This window comes from Tenrec ecaudatus, chromosome 1, assembly GCF_050624435.1.
Source record: "Tenrec ecaudatus isolate mTenEca1 chromosome 1, mTenEca1.hap1, whole genome shotgun sequence".
NCBI classification, from domain to species: Eukaryota; Metazoa; Chordata; class Mammalia; order Afrosoricida; family Tenrecidae; genus Tenrec; species Tenrec ecaudatus.
Genome location: NC_134530.1, coordinates 147,380,099 through 147,399,914, shown reverse-complemented (window position 1 = coordinate 147,399,914; position 19,816 = coordinate 147,380,099). Strand labels below are relative to the sequence as shown.

The window sequence follows — 19,816 nt, the reverse complement described above, 5'->3', positions numbered from 1 at the left end:
CTGTTGAACCATTGGACAGTCACATATACTGTTACCTTGCCTTATTTGTGCCCTGATCTCAGCATTCAAGTTTCTCTGTATCCCGTGGTGTATATATGTCTTTGCTTGACATGCTTTTTACATTGCTCATACATTGTAGCCTTAAGCTTCAGCATATAACCAGTTCCTTCTATCTAGAATCCCTTCCCTAGACTGACCGTACCAGTCCATGTCTTGTCTCTCAAACCCAACTTGAGCATCACCTCCTCTATCTGGTTCCTTTCTCCTGAGATGTCTCAGTACTTTCCAAGCCAGTGCTTCCTGTCTTGTTTCTCTGTAAATGTTGATTCCACATACTGCCACCCACAAACGTCATGATTCTCCTCCTCCTCCTCTGCTTGTTACACACACGTGTGCACGCACACAGTCTGAAAGCCTGCTGATGGCCTTTCCAGTTTCCCCAGAGTTCTAGTCCACCTTCTGTTCCCTTCCCCTTTACTACTTGTTACATTCCTAGAGAAACAAGACACGTGTTCAGGACTTGGCCTTCACTTCAGCATGTGTGTAGCAGCTTGCTGACTAGGGTCTTCCAATTTGGAAGCATTTCACCCCTAGGTTTGACTTCATGCATGCATTCTACGCTGCCACTTTCGAGAAGCAGGCCTGGGAGAGAGGCCTGGGAGCAGGGGAACGTTTACTGCAAGTCAAGGGAACTGCTCCTTCCCATTTACAGCAGGTCTGTGCAGCCACTGGGGGCAGTGGCAGCAGCAGCTCACTGGTCCTTCTCTGCTCTGCCTCTTTTCCAGAAGTCAGGGTTAGTTTAAGAAAAAGCCTCTTGCTAGAAGCCATGACCTTCTGTTTTTATCTCCTCCATCTGGTGTGCTGCCTCCTGGGCCATGTTGCTATGCAGGAGGTGAGCAATGGAATTCTTTAGATGGTGACTTTGGAGCCCACATGCGGAGACGGTGGGGGTGGGAAGCTGTGAGAGCCAAGATGGATGGACCAAAAAGGAAAGTTTGGTCTGGGAGAAACTGGCCTGTAGGTGGACTGTTTTCAGGTGGTGTTCTTCCCCCAAGCACAAGCGAGGCCCCGATCAGGGAGCTGTAGTATCCCAGGTCTGTGATTGATGAACACGGTGTTCCTGCAGCCTTCCCTGCTGCCTGCCCTGTCGGGGCTCCAGAGGGGGATAGGTAGGGCCTATGCTGTCGGTAATGGAATGCATTCTAGGATTGAATAGGAAAGTGTTCCCCGTGCACACACCACCTCTCAGAGCTGTTTTTTTCTCACTGTCTTGTGGCTAAGCAGAGGCCCAGGTTTGGGATGGGGCTGGAGGAAGAGGGGTCAGGAGCAGCTGGAGTGCTGGAGCAAGTGAAAAGTTGTTGGTGTCTCTGCAGGGAATTCCCTCTAGCCTGGGTGGAAATGAAACAGGACCACTCACATGTCTCAGCGAGTGGTCCCAGGACCTTTACTAGGCTAGAAGTAGGCCGATGGCCCCACAAGAGAACTGATTCCTAGCACTTTCATTCCCTGTTCCTCACTCTCCTAACCCAAAGGTTGACAACAGAAAGAGGGCAACTTCAAAGGCAATGTAATATACATACTTTAAAAGCCCTAAACCTTATGATTTCTGCACATAGCTTCTCATGACTCTTCTGCCTGTCGGCACATGTGATGTCACTTTAAAAAACAAAACAAAGCTAGGTGACATTATCAATGTTTAATGTAAATCTGAAGGAAACAAAGAGTAGAAAGGATCCAGAGCTTAATGTAGCCAGTGTTGCTGAGCGATCACATGGTGCTGGTGGTGGCTGAGACGGCACAGGAGGATTTGTTGCTGGGGCCAGAGAAGGCCTCCCTAGCCTGTCCCTTTTGCACATTGGGTTCAGTTACTCTCTCTTGGCTGTCCCAGCACACCTGCTGGGCTTGAATATTTTGTATTTCTGTTCCCTGACACTGGGCATCCTGGCTCTTTGAAGAGGACACAGGATTGGAAGTCAGAAGGCCTGGGTCAGCACAAGATCCCAGACAAATCACTGTACCTCTCTGAATAGTGTCTGTCAAAGGAGAAGAATCCCTCCCTCACTGGGCAGTAGGAAGCATAATAACCTTCAGGCAGTTTGTAAACCAAAGTGCTTGTTATAAGCATCATTGTTACTCTTCAGGAAGCCCCACCTCACAAGTTGTCATGATGTAGAATAACTGTCTTCCTTACCCTAGCCTGTCTGTTTGGTCAGACCCACTTACAGGGGAGTGGGGTCGCAAAGTTACTAGATTTCAGCAACGTTGGTCAAGGCAAGGAATGCCTTTGTCCAGTTGGCCCATCCATAGACAGAAGTGGAAGTGAGCAGATCTGATTTTTTTTAAGCCGAGCTAGTTCAGAAGTACTAAAGGGGAAGGTGGTTTGCCTTTCTTGCATTCATAATGGCCAGTGCATCTTAAGTAAATGAGGATCTCGCTGCCATCGAGTCAATGCCGACTCTTAGCAACCCTGTAGCTAGATAAGACCCTATGATGAGAGAATTTCAGCCCAGAATGGGGAGTGGGAGAGTGAGCTTCTGAATTCTCTCTTCTGTACCTCTGACCCCACTGGCTAGTGCCTGCAGCCTGCCCCCCACCCAGAGAGAGTAGCAGGTCCCGGAACAAGCTCCGTCTGGTGTGGCATCTGTGACAACCCGTTCGCCCCCGTCACACCCGTGCTTGTGCTCCTTCAGCGCTAACCGAGGAAGTGGTGGGAATCACAGTCCGGCCTTGTAGAGCAGCAGCTTTGGTCGTTCTACCTGTGCCCCCATCACATCCCTCCCTGTCTCCCAGAGTACAGGCTTCTCAGCCACTCTGGAGGGGGGGCAAGTCCCTTCTATCCTCTTCTCTCCATGCCCTCCTTTCATCTCTGCCTTCTCCATTCCCTAATGTTGATGACATAACGTTCCTTGGTTTGGGGGCCAGTTTTGTATGATTTTTCTAAGGCAAATGTTAGTGAAATCTAGCTGCTTTTTAAAATGGTTGTTTCCAGCGAGAGGCCATGTGTCCATAAGTGTGCACCCTATATGTATCGCAAGGAGGCATGCAGGCGCACATGGAAAGGAAGCATCTCTTTGTTTTCCCACATTGCTTCAAAGATGCCCACCCACCCCAGCCTCAAAAGCAGCAGGCAGTTCTCACGTGGAGGGTGCGAGCAGAGGCCTCCGCCAAGGCCATCAATAACCAGGTGTGAGCTCCAGGTCTCGGTGTAATGTGAAGCTCTCCCGTATTTCATTTCTGCACCCAGGGGGCGGCTCTGCAGGATTGCTTACGGAGAGCTCTGTGTCTGGCACCTCTCTCCACAAGGCCCAGGCGCCCAGGGTCCCACCGACCTGCCCAGGAATGCATCACATTGTTCTCTGGTGCTGTCATTTGGCTGGGCTGCTGGGTCTCCTGGCCTCCCTGGGATGGGAAACTCTCTCTCCCAGGCACCCTCCCTTTTCCCCAGCTAAAATGTGCTTCTGCTCTGTGACCACTGAGGGCATTTAAATAAGAACCTCAGGAAGGATGATGAGAGAAAGCCTGCCGATCTGTCTTCCATTAAGCCACAAAGAAACTCATACCTTGAATGGTCCTGGGAATTTGGCAAGGGCCTCCCTTTGTAGTGCTCTTGCTGAGGGAGGGAAGCAGGGGAGATGGAAACACAGCAGTGAGCACTAAGCAGTCAGTTCTGCAAGACTGGGGCAGCAAAGTGTGCTTCTCTTCCTTCATCGGAAGGCCCCACTTCATTTTTCCAGCATCACATTAAGCACACACATGGATGAATGCTGCTATTTGGGAGCCAGCTGGCATCCTTACTTTGACTAAAGAACTGTCCAGCTGAAGTCTGTGAAGCTGTGGCACCTCAGTTATGTGCCTTCTCTAGAAGATTCTAAGCTCCACGTTCTGTAGGACATGATACCTAAATAGTGTGCGAACACACGATGAACAGCGAGCAGAGGGAGGAGAGGAGAGAGGCTGACAGGCATTGGCTCTGAGGGCAGGCCTCCATTGCGTAGAGGGTCTATGGAACGGGAGAGATTAGCAGGCACGTACAGAAGTAGCAGCAGAACTAAATAGAGCCCAGACTGCACCAAATAAAGTTCTCGTTTTGTTGCTTGTTCTAAATAAATTCGTTTCTGTTTGTATATTGCAGAGTGGACGCCAGTTGTCTAAAGCCAATCGGAATGCAGAGGCAAGTGAAGGACTGGGAAGATAAATGACTGGCTTGGCCATGGCTCCTTCTCGGGGCCACAGAGCCTCTGCAGTGGGCTCAGATGGACCGCCTTTCTCCTGTATCCACCTCTCTGAGGAAGCTCCCCACCCTCTGGACAGCTTGCTCTTCTCTTAGCAGTTTAAAGGACACACTTGGGTCTTTGTGAGCAAGCACGGGAGCCCAAGGAAAAGCCGAGCAGTGTAAGGCGCAGAAGAGGCCCACTGCCTTCCACGGGGTGAGATCCACACAGCCCAGAAGCGATCACAGAACACAGGTCGAATCAGGCTGACTTCCTGTGGAAAGCCTGTGTCTTCAATGAGCTGTGTAGTTTTATAGGAGCAGGAGCTGGCGGGCATCGGAGGCTCTTCCCAGTGGCTTGGTATACAAGGTAACACCTCTTTCAAGCCTATTTTGAGTGCAGATGGAGTGAGCGCCTCAGAGCCCCACCACCCTAAATCTCTGCTCCACTTAATCCCAGCTCAAGATGTGAGCAGCTCTTCTCTTTCCGTCCCAAGCTCCCCTCCCCAACACTACCAAGGGCTCATCAGTTATCCAGTAGACTCCACTACTATGCAGGGGAGACATTCCCCCAGCCTGACTCACTCAGTCCCCGTTCTCCACAGGAATCCCCTCACCACAGCCCACAAGAGCCCTGACTAGCTCATATTTTGTGTTAATGGATGTGAAATCAGAGCAAACCCCCCTCACCAAAAGAAAAACCACCTTAAACTCTCCCACACAGGTCTCAGCAGGTTACACAAATATTAGTCCTATCATCCAAATAAATCTGCCCCCGTGGCTCAGAGCTGGAGCTCCCCATCCTCCAGCCGCCTGTGCAGAGTGAAGCTGCTCCACAGACATGTGAGGACCCCTGGGGAAAGGGAAAGGAAAGTGGGGCCTATATGCAGAACTCCATCTACAGACAGCCTTCAGTGCCTTATCGCCCTGAGCTGACCGTGCCTGGCAAGATCAGGCTGCACCAGGCCTTAGGGGTTTAGGTGGAAGGATCCTAGGACTGGAGTTTGGGCCTAACTGAAACTCAATGCATTGATAAGCCCTTTCTCTCATTTAACACATGAGAAAACTAAGGCTCAGAATTTGGACAGCTTGCTTAAAATATTAAAAAAAACATGAAATGGCACCACCAGGTCTGTCATAAGTACAAAGCTTTGCACCACTCTGCTCCTTTTTAAGACAGCAGGTAAGAGACTAAGCACTGCCGAAGACACACAAAGATAGAGAGATACAGGTTTGGGGGATTCTATGTTCTAGCCTCTGGCTTACTAAGCCAGCCACCTCCACCACTGCAAGCCCAGATACGCAGTGGGTAGAAGGAACCCCACCACTACTTGAGTCCAGAGTGGAGTGGACATTAAAAAACTTGGAGAGTTGTTAAATAAAGATTTGTTGAATAAACAGGGAAAGGCTGCCTCCTAAGCTGTTCACCACTTTGACCCCACGCCCTGGCTCTCCTCCTCTAGAGCGCCACAGCCTCCTCTCCCAAAGACTCCCTGCCACCCAGCCCCTTGCCTCCCTAGGCACACAAGTGCCTCCAGTGGGCCTGTGAACCCCCTCCCACCCTCCAAGAGCCTCAGAGTTTTCCCACAGTGTTTTGCCAAACCGGGCCGGTCACCAGACTCACCCATGGACAGTAAAGAACTAAAGATCCCAGAGCTTACCAAATTCCTCCCTCCCAGGGCATTCTCCTGACTGGTCAGCTGGAGAACCACAGCACGCTGCCTCGTGTTGGAACAGGCAGCGAGTGAGCAAACGGGGCAGTGCTCTCCGATACAGGTTGGAAAGGATTGGAAAAGAATGTGTTTTTGTGCAGTTATATAATTATTTCCCCTATAAAACACAACGGTTCATAAACATGGGCATGTGAATGCAACTTGTCCATGGTGGCCCGTGCTGTCTAGCAGCCCCAAGCTCTTGCTAAAGGCCAAGCGTCGCAGCCTAAGAGGTCCTTTCACGGTAAGAGGCATTCTACGAGAACTGATTCCAGGGAAAGTACATATGGCTTCACCTCTGTCCCACCTACCCTCAGCCAGGTAGGAACACAAAGCCCCTCGCTACTTCCCCTCTCACACACAAGGTGTCAGGAAGCCAGGCAAGGACAAGGAGGACTAAGCCTCAAACAGGTGCTTTTGGGAAAGCTTATCACTCTGAAGACCCCAACTTTGTCCTCTCCCTTCTAACCTCCAGAGATACCTGACATCCTGTCAACCCATTCCCAGGGTTAAGGAGTCAGCCAGGCCCCCAGAGTTCCTCTAGATTCCCCCCACCCAAGTCCTTCAGTAGAAGCTGTGGCAGCCCGGGGCTGAGGGGGGAGGACGGTGAGCATGCAGGGATCTGGTGCTTTGGATGGCGTCAGGAGGTTTGGTTTGGAGTGGAGGGACTGGGGAGGGGTCCGAGTGCTCAGGTCTGGTCCAGCCACTCTGCCTTCTTGGGGGCCTTGCATGTGTGGATGTCCACCGTGTGCCTGCACTCCTTGCAGCGCACAGCACAGCACCAGTGGAATTTGCACTCACACTGGGTGACCCGGGTGACTCGCGTTGTGTCATAGCCTCGGCCACAGCACATGATTTCACAGCCGTCTGTCCCTTTTGATGACTTGCTGCAGACACGGCCCGCAGTGCCTAGGGAACCTGGGTTGGGATAGAGAGGGCATGAGACCGAGTTACCTCCTACATCAGTGTCCCTGGACTTTCTAACACACAGCTTCAGGAGAAGGCCGTCAAGAATCCCTTTTCCGGAAAGCCTGCCCTCGAGCCAAGGTGACCGGATCCTCCCTGCCCTCGGCACCAGGCTTGTCTCTTCCTGCCACTACCTAGCCTCCCCCAAGGCCACTGACTCCACCAGCTCTTGCCTCTCTGCCAAGACACAGCTCCAGGGCCTCTTCAGTGTCTGGAAACCATGGCTGTGAACTGGTTCTCCCTGGTGCATTCGTAGCCAAAGAAGTGAAGCCAGAAGTCACCCAATTTTGTCAAAGGTGGGAGACCAGAGTAATGGCAACCAGACATGAACAAGTGACTGCTTTCAGTCCATCTCATTAGAAAACCAGGGCATAGCAATGAAATGTGAAACAGCGGTGCCCCACTCAAAGACGGCGGCTGCTGGCGCTCTCCACAGTCCCGGCAACAATCCACTTCCTGCTTTAGGCTTCTTCGGAATGGGCTTCTCTTCACCTCTTCTGAGTCTCCCATCCCAGGACTTCAAACTCATACTTTCCCCGCATTCTTGTTGTTGTTCCACTTCATTTGAAAATCCTTTTTAAATGTGGGCCACTTCCGATTTTGCTTCATCGATCATGACTGAGGCAGTTCAAAGTGACACGTAGCCTGGCTTGAAACGTTCATCGTTGTTAAAGTGAGGTTTCTCTACTTTTGTATGCTTCCGTAATAGAAAGTTAAAAACAAAACACCCTAACCTATAATTTCTCTCTTCCAAGAAGTCTTGCCACACTCTCCTTCTGCTCCCGGGTGTGTTTCTGACATAGTTTACATTTTGTTAAGTTGAACTAAACAGAGAAGCTTGCAGTCATTCAAAGCATTGGCCCAGATGACAGAGTGTCAGGGTTCAAATCCTAGTTCAACCACTTATTAGCTGTGTGATTGGCCAAGTTAACTAATCTTCTGGGCCTTAGTTTTTCATCTAAAGATGGGCACAATGGCTCCTAACTCCACACTGTGAGAGCCACATCACCCTGTAGCCTGTTACACACTAAGGGGAACAGATGAGCATGCCTGACTTTCTGGCAGCATATCCCTAAGGAAGGAAAGGGGCTCCCTGGCGCTCTTGCCCTCATATTGGGGACTCTTGAGGGGTAGGGATGCAGTTGCTCCTCTTCCAGAGAGAGCTCAGGACCTCATTATGCCTGGGTTCAATGAGAAGAGTTGCTGCTCAGATCCTAGATCCCAGAATTTTGAAAGGGTGGCATAACTAGCCTAGGAGTTTTAAGAAGGGGAATAAATGAACTGATTTCAACAGCAGTCTCTACTGCTGGGATATGGGAAGAAAATGTTAGAAATTCCATCTTCATTGTCTCATCACCTTCATTACTTACTATGAGTGTTTTATAATGCACATATTAGTATATTAGAACAGATATATATATTAGAGATATACAAATTTTTTAATGATAGAGGAATAGTGTGTGGGCTGACTATTGTTACTTGCCCTCAAGTCCATTTCTGCTGCCCTCCGGGTTGTGGCCATTAGAGAAGCAGACTGCCAGGGCTCGCGCTCTGCAGCACTGCTGGGAGTGTGGGAGCCAGCAGCCTTTAGGGTAGTGGTCAAACAACCACTGGGCCACCAGGATTCTTTGGTGGATGGCGAGGCTTGTTACATGTGTCATTCCCATAACTCCAAGGGTCGGGGCTTACGTCCTATGTACCCCTCCGACACGCTGGAGTTGTACTGTCCAGCAGGGCAGCCAGTAGCATATGAGAGTCAGATAAAGGGAATTGTAAAGTAAAATCTAGTTCTTTACTTACGCTAGCCAGATTTCAAGTAATCAATACTCACATACGACTAGTGGTTATAGCATAGATCACATTTTTATCATCGCAGACGGTTCAACTGGACAGTGTCGTGGTGGAGGGAATTTCTGGCTCCACACTTCCTCCTGAGGATATTTGCCCCCTTTGAGTTTCAGGCTCTCCTTTGGATTTGTGAGAAAAACTCAAACACGATGCTTCTTCCCTTCTAAGTCCAAAGTTCCTTCTCTGGAGTGTTTTAGCCTCATAGGCTAAATGTGGGACAAGCACTCGGCGGTTGACAGAAAGGTTGGCAGTTCAAACCCTGCAACCGCTACATGGAAGAAAGATGAGGCAGTCGGCTAGGAGCAGTTCAACTCTTGTTCTGTAGGGTCACTGCATCGGGATCCAGGCAAGGGCAATGCATTTGGTCTGGGCTTTCGCACCAGCTAGCACCTCAGGTGTTAGGGAATTACACCACTTGGCAGGAAATTACTAGTAGATTCTGAAAGTCCCCGCCACCCCCCAAACTTTATACTCCTCACACCCTGCAAAGTACACAAACGACTTTGTTACTGGGTGGAGCCCCAACCTATTTCTGAGCCCAGTTTTGCTCCAAGCAGTTTTCCTCTCCAGGAATGACAGGGATGGGGGGAAAAAAGTACAGCAGGCAGCTGGGGCGTCTAGATTCCCCTCACCCAACCCAGCTGCTGAGTCTGAGCCCAAAGACAGGAACCAGGGAAAGCATTTCTAGTTTAGCATGTCTGAACCCGAACTCTGGGTCAGGAGGGGATGCCTGAACCTTCAGGAGAATACCAGGTCACCTTCCAGCATCCCCAGGAATGCCCCCATCAATATGCAGAGAGGGAAAGGGACCATTGGCTCTACTCTTCCATTGGTTGGCCTTGGATAGGAGGATCCCTTCTCCTTTGCTTTCCCAAGTCCCATTTCAGACTCTTGTGGCAAGTCAGTAGGCAGGGCCTTTCTGAGGTTGTTGCCGGTCTGTCCCAACCCATCTCTCTCGCTCAAATCACCCTTACCTCACCCTCATCCAGTCCCACTGAGTGGCTTTCTCCTCCTGGAATAGATCATGTACTTCCCCACAGACCACACTGCTAGCCACATAACCCCCACTTGAAGGAGCAACGTTAATTCCACATTGCCAAATAAACTTGTGTTGATTTCCCAGGCTCTAGGGATTTCCTCCCCTTCTATTGGTCTACCTGTTACCTACCTCTCACTTTTAAAGCTCCATTGTAAAGAGCCGGCTGCTTAGGACGACACTCACTGAATAATGACTGCTATATTCCAGGTGGTGTTGGGGACAGAAAGGATTGCCACTGTACTGCCTCAAGGAGCTGAATGACTGCTCCTTGCTGCTCAGGCAGCACTGGGCCCGGCAGACTGAGAGACAGATTGCCACATCAGGACCTGTTTCTTCTCATTCCATCCCCTCTCCCAACGCCTGACTGAATAGACCACGAAGAGCCATGGGGGCTGCACGAAGGGCTGGGCTCCCTGTCCCTGCATGCTCTCCTGACTCACCTGCAGTCTTGTCCAAGACACAGTAGTCAGGGGAGTTGTCAAAGTAGACAAGGTCAGTGCGGGTGGCACGCTGGTAGCCCTGGCGGGCTGCTGTGAAGTTGGCACCATCCTGGGTGGCCGTCACCTGCACTGCCCCATCATAGCGCCGCCGCAGGTAATCCCCGGTGCGGCGGAAGTCTGAGAGGGCGCGCCAGCAGGTTCGCAGTGTACAGGAGCCACTGACCCCGTGACACTTACACTCCAGCTTCAGGAACCTGCGCACAGCCTGCGGGTGGGGGGACATGGAGAGGCAGCCAGTCAGCGTGAAGGCGACTGCCCGGCTGCTCTGAAGTCGGCCTGACATGGCTCTGGCTGACCGCAGGTGCTTGGTCCCTGGCCTGTCAGACCCCACCAGCTCTGCTCATGTTCCAGAACCTCTTCCTCCAGAAACCTGCCTGGACAGCCCTGCTTTCCCTTTTTCAGCATCCTGTCTGAACGTCAAGGCCACAGGATGCTGCTCAAGGTCTCTCCCTGTGTTTGCGACCCATCCTCGGAGAACAGCGGGCACCATGCTTGCTGTGTAGTGTGCCCATTCCAGCTTAGCACCAGGCCTCTCGGTGCTTCTCCAGTGCCAGTGAACTGACTAGAAGAAACTGGGGCCCTCCTCAGTCTTGGCGGAGAGCTCTTTTCCTTAGCACCTCCTCCTGCGTGTCTATGCAGGCGCTGCACCTGTTGAACCTCTGCCCGCCCAAGCCACCTTGTGTTTCATACCCTGTCCAGCCCACACTGGGGCTTTTGGAAGCGTTCCAGATGCTCCCAGCTCTTCCGCCATCCATCCGCATTGAATTCACGGCCACACACCCAGACCCCTGGTAAAACGTGAGTGTGTGCACACCGACGTGAGTACTGACCGTGCGGCCACAGCGGTTGTTATGTAAGTTCATCAGGGCCCGGGCATCCTTAAGCCTCTTCTCCTTGGCATCCACAAAGGCCTTCGCAAAGCGGACACCATAGTGGATGTTGTCACTGCAGCCACCCCAGTCAAAGTCCCCACGTTGGTCACGGTGCCGGCCACGGGTGTAGGGGTCACAGCTGCACACACTCAGTTCTCCCTGGCTGCAGGCCCGGGTGATGGCGTGGACCACCCCAGCTGATGAGATGGCGTACACAAATGCTGCCTCCCGGCTGCCTGGATGAACAGGGAGAGACAGCTGCGCTTCAGGAAGAGGCCTGTGCGTGGCCCCTTCTTCAGCCCACACAACCTCCTATCTCCCCCTTGAGCCACCTCTTTACTTACAGTGCCTCCCAGCACTAAGGGGACCAGGCCTCTCCCCCTCCGCCCTCGCTGGTCCGCTCTACTTCTGTTACGTCTGACCTCTCAGGCTGACCCGTCAGCTTCTTCCTTACCAAACTCCTGGGTCCATTCCACCCCTCACCCCCACCCCCTGTGTCCCAGGGCCAACTCTGGCTCAGCCAAACCCCCACAGGCCGCATTTCAGGCCTTTTCAGACCCACTCTCTGCTGGACAGTTCCCAGTGCAGGGCCCCAGCCCAGGTCAGCCCTCCTGCTCCTGGAACTGATGAATCCTGGCCCGGATGCCCAGCTATCCCTCTTCCCTTAGCTTACTGTCTGCTGAGCTGGGGCCAGGCCATTGATGCTCCAAATATTTACATATCACCTTTCTGTTTATCCCTTGTTCCCATTACTGGAGTGTTGGGGTGAGGGTGGTGATGGTGGGGTCAGGGAGGAACATGCATTCCTAGTGCGCAGCCTCATGGTATGCAGAGGCAGGGGAGGGAGGCAGACAGGCGCTAGAGCCAGCCTTGCCTGTGTGCCACTCGCCCTGCCCACATGCCTCTCTCAGCTGTTTTGTGGCCTCTAGCCCACTGTTGGTTCCCTAGGTATGAAGTTGCCCGTGTGCGCGCGCACGCATCCTGCCAGCCCTCCCCAGCCCCCAGCCCAAGCCCCCAAGCATAAAGAGGCCAGGATCCCGGGCGCCTGGAAGAAGCCCCTACTTCTGAGCATGACCCGTCCAAAGACTGTGTGATCGCGGTCCAGCGTGGAGCAGTTCCATCGGTGGTGGCGGAACTGGTGCTGGCACTCCCGGATCCATTCGCGGGCACCCTCGCCCACTGAGCGCATGATGTCTGGGTAACGCTGGCACAGCTGCCGCTGTCGGCTCACCAGACCTGGGATATTGTCACAGATCACTCGGGCTCCCAGTGCCCCGATGTACCTGCAAGGATGAGATGGCCCTGTCAGATCAGATCACTGGGCCTTCTTTCAGCATCAGCCAGGGGAAAGCCTGATTTCTAGACCCACTGTGACTCCATTTACCCCCCCCCCCCACACACACATACTCCTTGGGGCTGCTGGGTAGAACCATTCCCCACAAGCTCTGGTGAAATAGCTATGCAGCTGCAGAGATGGTCATTGAGTGGTCTGCCGCCATCACCAGGTCTCTGGCTCAGAGTCAAAGTGACACACACTCCCAGGACGCAGGCCAGGCATGCAGCATACCCGCAGAAGCTGTGGGCATGTCACTCAAATCCGCTGCCTGTTTGCTTAATAAACATTAAGGGCCTCATGGAAAAATAAGCGAAGAAAATGAGGGTCTGGGCCACCACTCTTACACTGAGGCCAGGCGATGGCATGTCCTGCGTGGTCAGTCCATGAAGACATGGTTTGGGGCAGGGGAGGGGGCCGAGGCAGGGAGGGACCAGTGCAGAGACCTCGTGAGCAATTTGAAGACACGTTTACAACCCCAGTGTGACTCAGGCCGCTAAGACCCCTCATTCCTACTCCTGAGGTCTGGGGAAGAAGACCCCGCCTTCCTTCTCTGCCCCATACCCATGTGTCCAGGCCCCTGAGACTTTTTTCTAAGCCCCATGGATTTATGAGCAGCATCCTGCGAGGACAGGCTGAAACAAAGCTGCTGGGAAGAAGGCACAGGACCAGGCCGTGCTTTGTTCCCTTGTGCAGAGGGTCATTATCAGTTGGAACCGAATCGAAGGCACTGAATAGTGAGGCAACTTCAACCGATAGGACACACTGTCCCATAAGACCCTGCCAGGGACAGAGCGCGGTTTCCAGCGGGAAGCCAATGGCCAGGGGAAGGCCGTGGGCAACTGCCCCCAAACACCAGTTTCTGACCTGCCCAGTGAAAGTGTGTGTTGGGGCAGGCCATGGAAAGACAGGCAGGTTGTTAGCATCAGCCTCGAATTCTCAAGACACTTGCCATCACTCTGGCCTGTCCACCACAACCTCGGGAAGAAAATTCTGGGGAGAAAGCAAGTTCTTGTGAGGTCACCAAAGAAGATCTGGCCCAGTCACCTACTTCCAGCTCAAAAGCCCAGCCCCACCCTCCCTCCCTGGCCAGCTGTCCAAGCCGAGTCTCTTCCTGGGCCCAGGGGAGCTCTCTGTTCTCCGGCCCAGAGCATAGCACAGCCCAGGACAGCCTCCACCCCTCTTCTGAGCAAGTGGGGGCCCGGAAGGGCAGTTGCTGTAGCAGATGGAAAAGGTTTGATCAGAGCTATGAATGAGTCTATGGTTTGGGGATGGCCCCCAAGTGGGCCTAGAAGTGGGTGAGGCAAAGTGGGGCTCGTCAGTGAAAGGAGGGGGAAGCCAGACACTGCCCTGGGGCCCCATGCACCCCCACCCCCCACCCCCACATTCCCACAGCCGGCCCTTACCCACAGGGCCCGGTCACCGCTGGTGACACCCACTCAAACAAACACAAGGAGGGCTGATGCTTGCCTCTTCAGCACGCAGCAGGGCTGATGGGGCCCATCTGTCCCGGGGGAGGGGGAGAAAATCCCATGGAATCAGCGTCCCCAGCACTGTCCATCAGGGCCACAGCTTCCAGGAACAAACAAAATAAACACCCTGGCTGGGCCGGGCAGCCTGGAAAGGGCTGCCTGACGCACAGCCTGGGGTTCCGCCCCCCTGCCCCACGGTGCTTTGTTTGGAGAATGGAGACCATTGGAGTGCGAGCCCTTCCCTGTCTCCCACCGCACTGTTTCCCCAGCTCAGCCCCAGCACTGTCTAAGGCAATGGGTGTTTGTTGTTTTTACTGGGGCTTGGGAAGCAGGGGTGGGGTGTGTGTGTGATAGTGGTGGATGGGAACAGGAGACCAATAACTCAGCCCTCTTGAGACAGTCTGGAGTAGGGCAAGCCAAATTCTGGCCAAAAAGTTCTTCCTGTGGTCTGACTTCAATCCACTCTGCTGCAGCCCACATTAGTCCTTGTTACATCCTTACTGAGCGTGGGAACATCTGTGAAGCTAAGATGAGGAGACAATCCAGTGCCTTACGACCACCCTTGCCCTGCTAAGTAGTTGCTTTAAGAGGCTGGGTGTGGCAGCCCCTTGTAGTCAGTGTGGGGGCAACCCACCCCCTCTCAATTCAACACATGCCTGCCTGCCTGCCTGCCCTGTGGCAAGCACAGAGCCAGCAAGCTGTAAAGGGCATAGGGATGTCAGGGCACCCCCAGCTTGGCCGCCTTGCCTCCTGCCCCAGAATGCTCTCTTCACCAGCTTTGGACCCATTCCCATCCTTTCCTTGGACAAAGTGACAGATACTCGACGACTCTCTTGATATTCCAAGTGCAGTTCCCAGAGTGCCAGCCATCACCGGGGAAGTCACTAGAAATATAGAGCCTCAGGGTGCCACCCCAGGCCTCTAGAATCCGAATTAGAATTTTAGTCAGGTGATTCAGCCACACTGCCCCATGACTAGGGGAATTTGGGGCTGTTTTATTCTTGTTCTCCATAACACCTTCAGGACCTAGGACATGCATACACAGTGTAGATCATCAAAGACCATGTTGATTCACCCACAACTCCTCCCCCTCCCCTGTCCCTCCTTTCTCAGGGCCATTCGGACTCAAAGCAACCCTGCAGGACAGGGGAGAACTGCCCTGCGATTTTCCGAGACTGGAACATTTTATGGACATAGAAAACTGCATCTTTCTCCTGAGCAATGCTGGTGGATTCAAACTGCTGGTCTTGTGGTAGCAGCTCAGCGAATAACCCACTACACACCACCAACCATAAACTTCCCTTACAACTTGACTCCTTGTTGACACTGCCAGCCTATTTGGGAGTTTTTTATGCAGGGCTCCAAACCAGTTCATTCTGGTCTCACTCCCTGCTGAAAATTTGCTTTTCCACCCCAGATATACTGAATCAGAATTTATAATTTAACAAAACGCCCTAGGTGCTGCATGCCTAATCATCGCCTGGAGATCCTGGTAAGCTGTAAGTGGACACAGTGTATCAGCAGGGAGAGGAACCGAATGAGGCTGGTTTTGTGTTTTAATGAAGTCAGATTCGGTCTTCCCAGGCTTTCTGGGGACTTTCTACTCCCGTAAGGAGCTACAGACCTCGGAAACCCACAGGGGCAGTTCTAACCCTGTCCTAGAGGGTCTGAGTCGGAATGGACTCGATGGCAGTGTTTGGTTTAGTGGACATGGTTCAGCCCAGCACAGAGGTCTCGGAACCAGGGATGAAATTTCCCCTCCCTGGAGCTTCTCCTGATTCAGCAGCATCTGTACAGTTCACCACTTTTCTGCACAAAAATCCTATGAGATCTTCACTTTACAGAAGCATCAGTTGGGGTTGGAGAAAGTCAAAATGTCCTCCAGGACACCCAGCTGTGTCCATTGGGGGCTGATTGGAAACAGCCCGGAAGAGCCAAGGCCCTCTGACTCCTAAGTCCAAGGTCCTTTCTAATTCCAGGGGCAAGAGGGAGGAAACAGGTGAGACCAGGGTTAGCTAGAAGACTGACTGGCTTCATGATCCCGTGACCTCAGGCCAGGTTCTTACCACTCCCCTCCCATGCCTCACTTCCTTCATTTGTGAAATGGGATCTACTTCAGTACCTACTGCTCTGGGCTGGGGAATGCCAGCAGCAGATGGGTTACAAGTTGGGTTGTGATCCTCAAGGTCAGCAGTTTGAAACCAGCAGGCACTCCTCTGGAGAAAAATGGGGCTTTTTATGTCCGTAAACAGCTACAGCCTCTGAGACTCACAGGGGGCAGTCCTACCCTGCCCTGTGCGGTCACTGTGAGTCGGCATCACTGGACGGCAGTGAGTTTTTCACTTCACTGGGTTTACTTCAGTGATTGAAGCGATGCTGCCCCCAGGTGCTTAGGACAGCCTCACATTCAAACCAGATGCCATCAGATGCTTCTAAGTCATGGGAGAGTTCATTGGATAGCAGCTGTCTCTGATAATGGCAATGTATTCATTACTACCCAGTTCTGTGCCCCTCTCTCCTGTGGGTCCCTGTGCCAGGGCAGGAGCCCTCAATCCCTGGGTTTCCTCATCCAGTAAGAGTGGGGCCGAGAGCCAAGACTGAGGGGAAGGTGTCCCACTGATTAGCTGGGGGTAGTGATGCCTTCCTGCGCCCTGGTAGACGCCCGCCCACACAAAGCCAACAGGCATCTCCTCCAGAGACTGCACAGAGAGCATCTTACTGTCCCCCCCCCGCCCCCCCCCCCAGAGGTGGGGAAGGGGAGAGAGAGAGGAGAGAGGACAGAAGAGCCACCCTGGAGGCGGAAGCTGCTTTTTACAAGGCAGTTTTCCATCCTGTCCCAGGAGTGCTGGCCTCTTGGGCTGATTAGCAGTGAGCAGGTTGCTATGACAGGTGTGGAGCTAGGAGGCAGAAGTGACCTCTGCGATCACTCCTCATGCCATGAGGGCCCTGCTGCTGCCTCCCTCCACTCCACAGGGGCAGCTCGGACCCTCCGTGTCACCCCCGCCTCACTCCTCTCCCCAGTTCTTCCACCCAGGACTCTCCCCCATATCTTGAAATGAACCACGTGTGGGAGAAGGAGGAGGAACCCCAGTGAGGTCTTTACCAGAGGGAAACTGATGCCTTAAGACAGCTGCTAAGGCCACAGTCCCCAACAGCAGACCCACTGTCCTAGCGCCAGGGCCCTGAAGATGCGTATTTTCAGCCAACCAGCAGCCCTCCAAGGCAAAGAGTGGCTTGAACTTGGAGAGGCTTTTCTCCTGGCCCCCCTTCTTCCCTGTCCCTTTCTAAAGGAATGCTTCCAGTCAGATGTAAGATATGAGCTTCCCTGCTTCCTCCCCACGCAGGACCCCTTCCTTGCCTTCCCCAACGTTGCAGAGAGAAAAAAGATCCCAAGGAGAGATGTTTTTTTTTCTGAAACAGGAAAAATGGGGGTGGGGTGGGGGATGGAGCAAGGCACATCTTGAAATGATAGGGATCTGCAGCCCAAGCCCCTCAGCCAGCTACCCCTTACCCTCCAGCCAAGATTCCAAGTCCAGAGGAAACCCCGCAGGGGGCAGGGGTGGGGTGGAGAATGGACCCCAGTGCGAGGTGTGAGGAGCTAGCAGGGCAGGGAAAGCGATTTGGAGGAGGGGGAGGTCGCCGCCATGCACTCTGTGGATAGAGGGGCGACAGGCTGGTCCTAAAGGGACAACTGAGAAGACTAGTCTCCCCAGTCCATTCCCCCACCCCCACCGACCACCCCTATCAGGAAAGGTCGGGTGGGTAGGAGACAAGACCAGAGCACCCTCCAAGATTGGGGGAATACGGGGTGGGGGGTGGGGATGGGGGCGTTCCCAGAAGAACAGCCATCCAGTGGCTTCTCAGCGCCTTTGCCACATCTGGTCCCTTGTGATGGGCTGAGACCTAAGGCCTGCGAGACCTGTGAGGAGAGGGTCTCTTAATTTAGCACCGCCCTCGCTCGCTCGGGGACTCCGAAAGAAAGATTGGGAAGAAGACGAAGTGCGGAGTGACATCCTCAAAGCCACGACTGGAGACAAAGCCAAACCCTAGTGTTTTGTTTGTTTTCATTGTAATCGTGTGTCAACGGGGTCGTTCTTTGCCTTGATTCAATTTCTAAGGCGCTGGGTGGAGCGTCATCAGTGCCTTCAGCCGTCAGGGTGGGGTAGCTGGCCCCTTTTCTCCACCTTCTGGGGGCGACCTAAAGCGATCCCGGGCCTAGTGAAATACCCACTGCAGGCCCCAGAAGGGCGACAGCACAGGCTCCTGGAACCCCCACCCCACTCCGAAGAAAAACCTGGAGGATAGTTTTTGTCTTAAAGGGCCTGAGCGAAGATGAGGCCGGGGATCTAGTGCACCGCATAGGGGAGAGTCTGGGGGGGCCCGGACCGCGGGGCGTCCTTGGGCCAAACGTCCGGCGGCGTCTGGTGTCTTCTCACCGGGAGGGAAAGGTGCCGCGCCCTCGGGAATTCGTCCGTGTAAACTGCGGGGCTCTTGCACCCCGCCCATGACTGTGACTTCGGAGATGGTCCAGCAGGGTCCCTGGAGCTGACAGCTCGCCCAAGATGCCGGCCCCGCCCGGCCCCGAGAGAGCCCCACTCACCACCAGGACGTGTCGACGGGCGCCGGTAGTGTCACCAGCAGTAGCAGTAGCAGGCAGGCGAGACCCAGGCGGGCCGGAGCCCTGCAGCCGTCGGGGGGCGCGGGGACTGGGGCGCGGGTCCGCCTTAGCGGGAGCTGCGCGGCTTCCTCCGCATCCCCCGGCCTCAGCATAGCTCCCCAGAGACTCTCCCGCCGCGCGGCCCGGGTGGGGTGGGGCGTGGACTGGGGGGGGATGTTCAGTCTGTCCCTACCTCACCCCCCTGGGAGGCCATGGGGCTCACCAGCAGCTAGGGACCTATGCCCTACGGGGACTTGGCGTGCAGGAGCCCGGGCGCAAGGAGCGGTGGCCGGGGCCGACGGCAGCACGCCGAGCCCGGGGACCCCGGCGCGCTGCCCCGGGCGGGCACGGGGTGCGGAGTGAGGGGCTCCGCGGTGCGGAGTGGGGCCGCGGGCCGGCTGTGCGGCCAACCCCTCCGGCCGCGGCCTCTCATTGGACGGGGCGGGGCGGGGCCGAGGACCGGGCCACGCGCGGCGCTAGGGCGGCTCCGCCCGCGCCAGCCGGGGCGCTCCGCGGCGCCCTAGGTGTGGCGGCCGCCTCCGCCCCTCGGCGCGGCTCCACCTGCTCGGGCGGCCGCCGGGGTGCCCTTCTGCGCCCGGGGCGCCCAGTCCCCGCCGACGCCGCGCCACCGGGTCCTAGCGCCCTGCCCTCGGCCCGCCACCAGGCCCGGAGGGCGCGAGGGCGGGGCGCGCGCGAGGGGCTGCAGGCGCGTCCCCCTGCTTCACAGCGACGGACCTACGGGCGGTGCGCGCCGAGGCTCCGCTCCGCTCCCGAGGCCCCTCTCGCCATGCTTGCGCGTCTGTGCAATGGGCAGAACCTGCCCGGGCCAAGGAGCAGCGTTCCTTAGCTCCCGACGCCGCGCCGCCGACCGGGACGCTGCGGGCGCGCGGCTCAGGTGCTGCGGGCCCCCTCTCCCCCTCCCCAGCGCTGCGGCCCGGCTTCCTCCCCGCACCCCGCAAAGTCGCGATTGCCGGGCTCCGACCCGCCCGCGTCTCTGCCGCCGCTCCCCGCGGCCTGACGCCTGGGACTCGCCGGCCCAGGGGGCAGCACCTGCGATCCAGGACGCGCCTCGCCGCCCCGGGGCGCCGCTTGGCTCCGCTCTCCCGCGGGCGCTCCCCCAGCCCTGGGGCGGGGCTGCGAGTGGGAAAGAATCAGAAACAGCTGGGCGGCTTTCCCGGAACCCGAGGCCAGGGTGGGGGTCCTGCCG

General features: G+C 55.0%; 2 protein-coding genes across 3 annotated transcripts in view; one reads left to right on the top strand and one right to left on the bottom strand.

The window, feature by feature from the left end:
- ST7L (suppression of tumorigenicity 7 like) overlaps positions 1–5,652 on the top strand; it is a 163,199-nt gene extending 157,547 nt beyond the window's left edge. The window contains exon 15 of one of the 2 annotated variants that reach the window (XM_075559431.1): positions 4,133–5,652. In XM_075559431.1, coding sequence (XP_075415546.1) covers positions 4,133–4,195 — 63 coding nt within the window. In that variant the 3' untranslated portion in view covers positions 4,196–5,652. The remainder of the gene's footprint in view (positions 1–4,132) is intronic. The other variant, XM_075559425.1, reaches the window with a different exon arrangement.
- WNT2B (Wnt family member 2B) lies at positions 1,091–19,076 on the bottom strand. The gene is made up of 5 exons (XM_075559439.1): positions 18,553–19,076; positions 12,210–12,430; positions 11,106–11,383; positions 10,216–10,480; positions 1,091–6,840 (listed from the first exon to the last, which is right to left on the bottom strand). The coding sequence occupies exons 1-5, from the start codon at positions 18,720–18,722 to the stop codon at positions 6,611–6,613; spliced, it is 1,164 nt and encodes a 387-aa protein (XP_075415554.1). The 5' UTR covers positions 18,723–19,076; the 3' UTR covers positions 1,091–6,610.
- Positions 19,077–19,816: the final 740 nt, after the last annotated feature.

Bases quoted from the DNA above. Each gene is read 5' to 3' on its own strand.
- WNT2B (XM_075559439.1), bottom strand. From the start codon at position 18,722: ATGCTGAGGCCGGGGGATGCGGAGGAAGCCGCGCAGCTCCCGCTAAGG. The intron at 12,431-18,552 runs GTGAGTGGGGCT...TCATCCTTGCAG, and splicing joins CCCGTCGACACGTCCTGGTG to GTACATCGGGGCACTGGGAG. The intron at 11,384-12,209 runs GTAGGGGCTTCT...CTGTTCATCCAG, and splicing joins TGGACGGGTCATGCTCAGAA to GCAGCCGGGAGGCAGCATTT.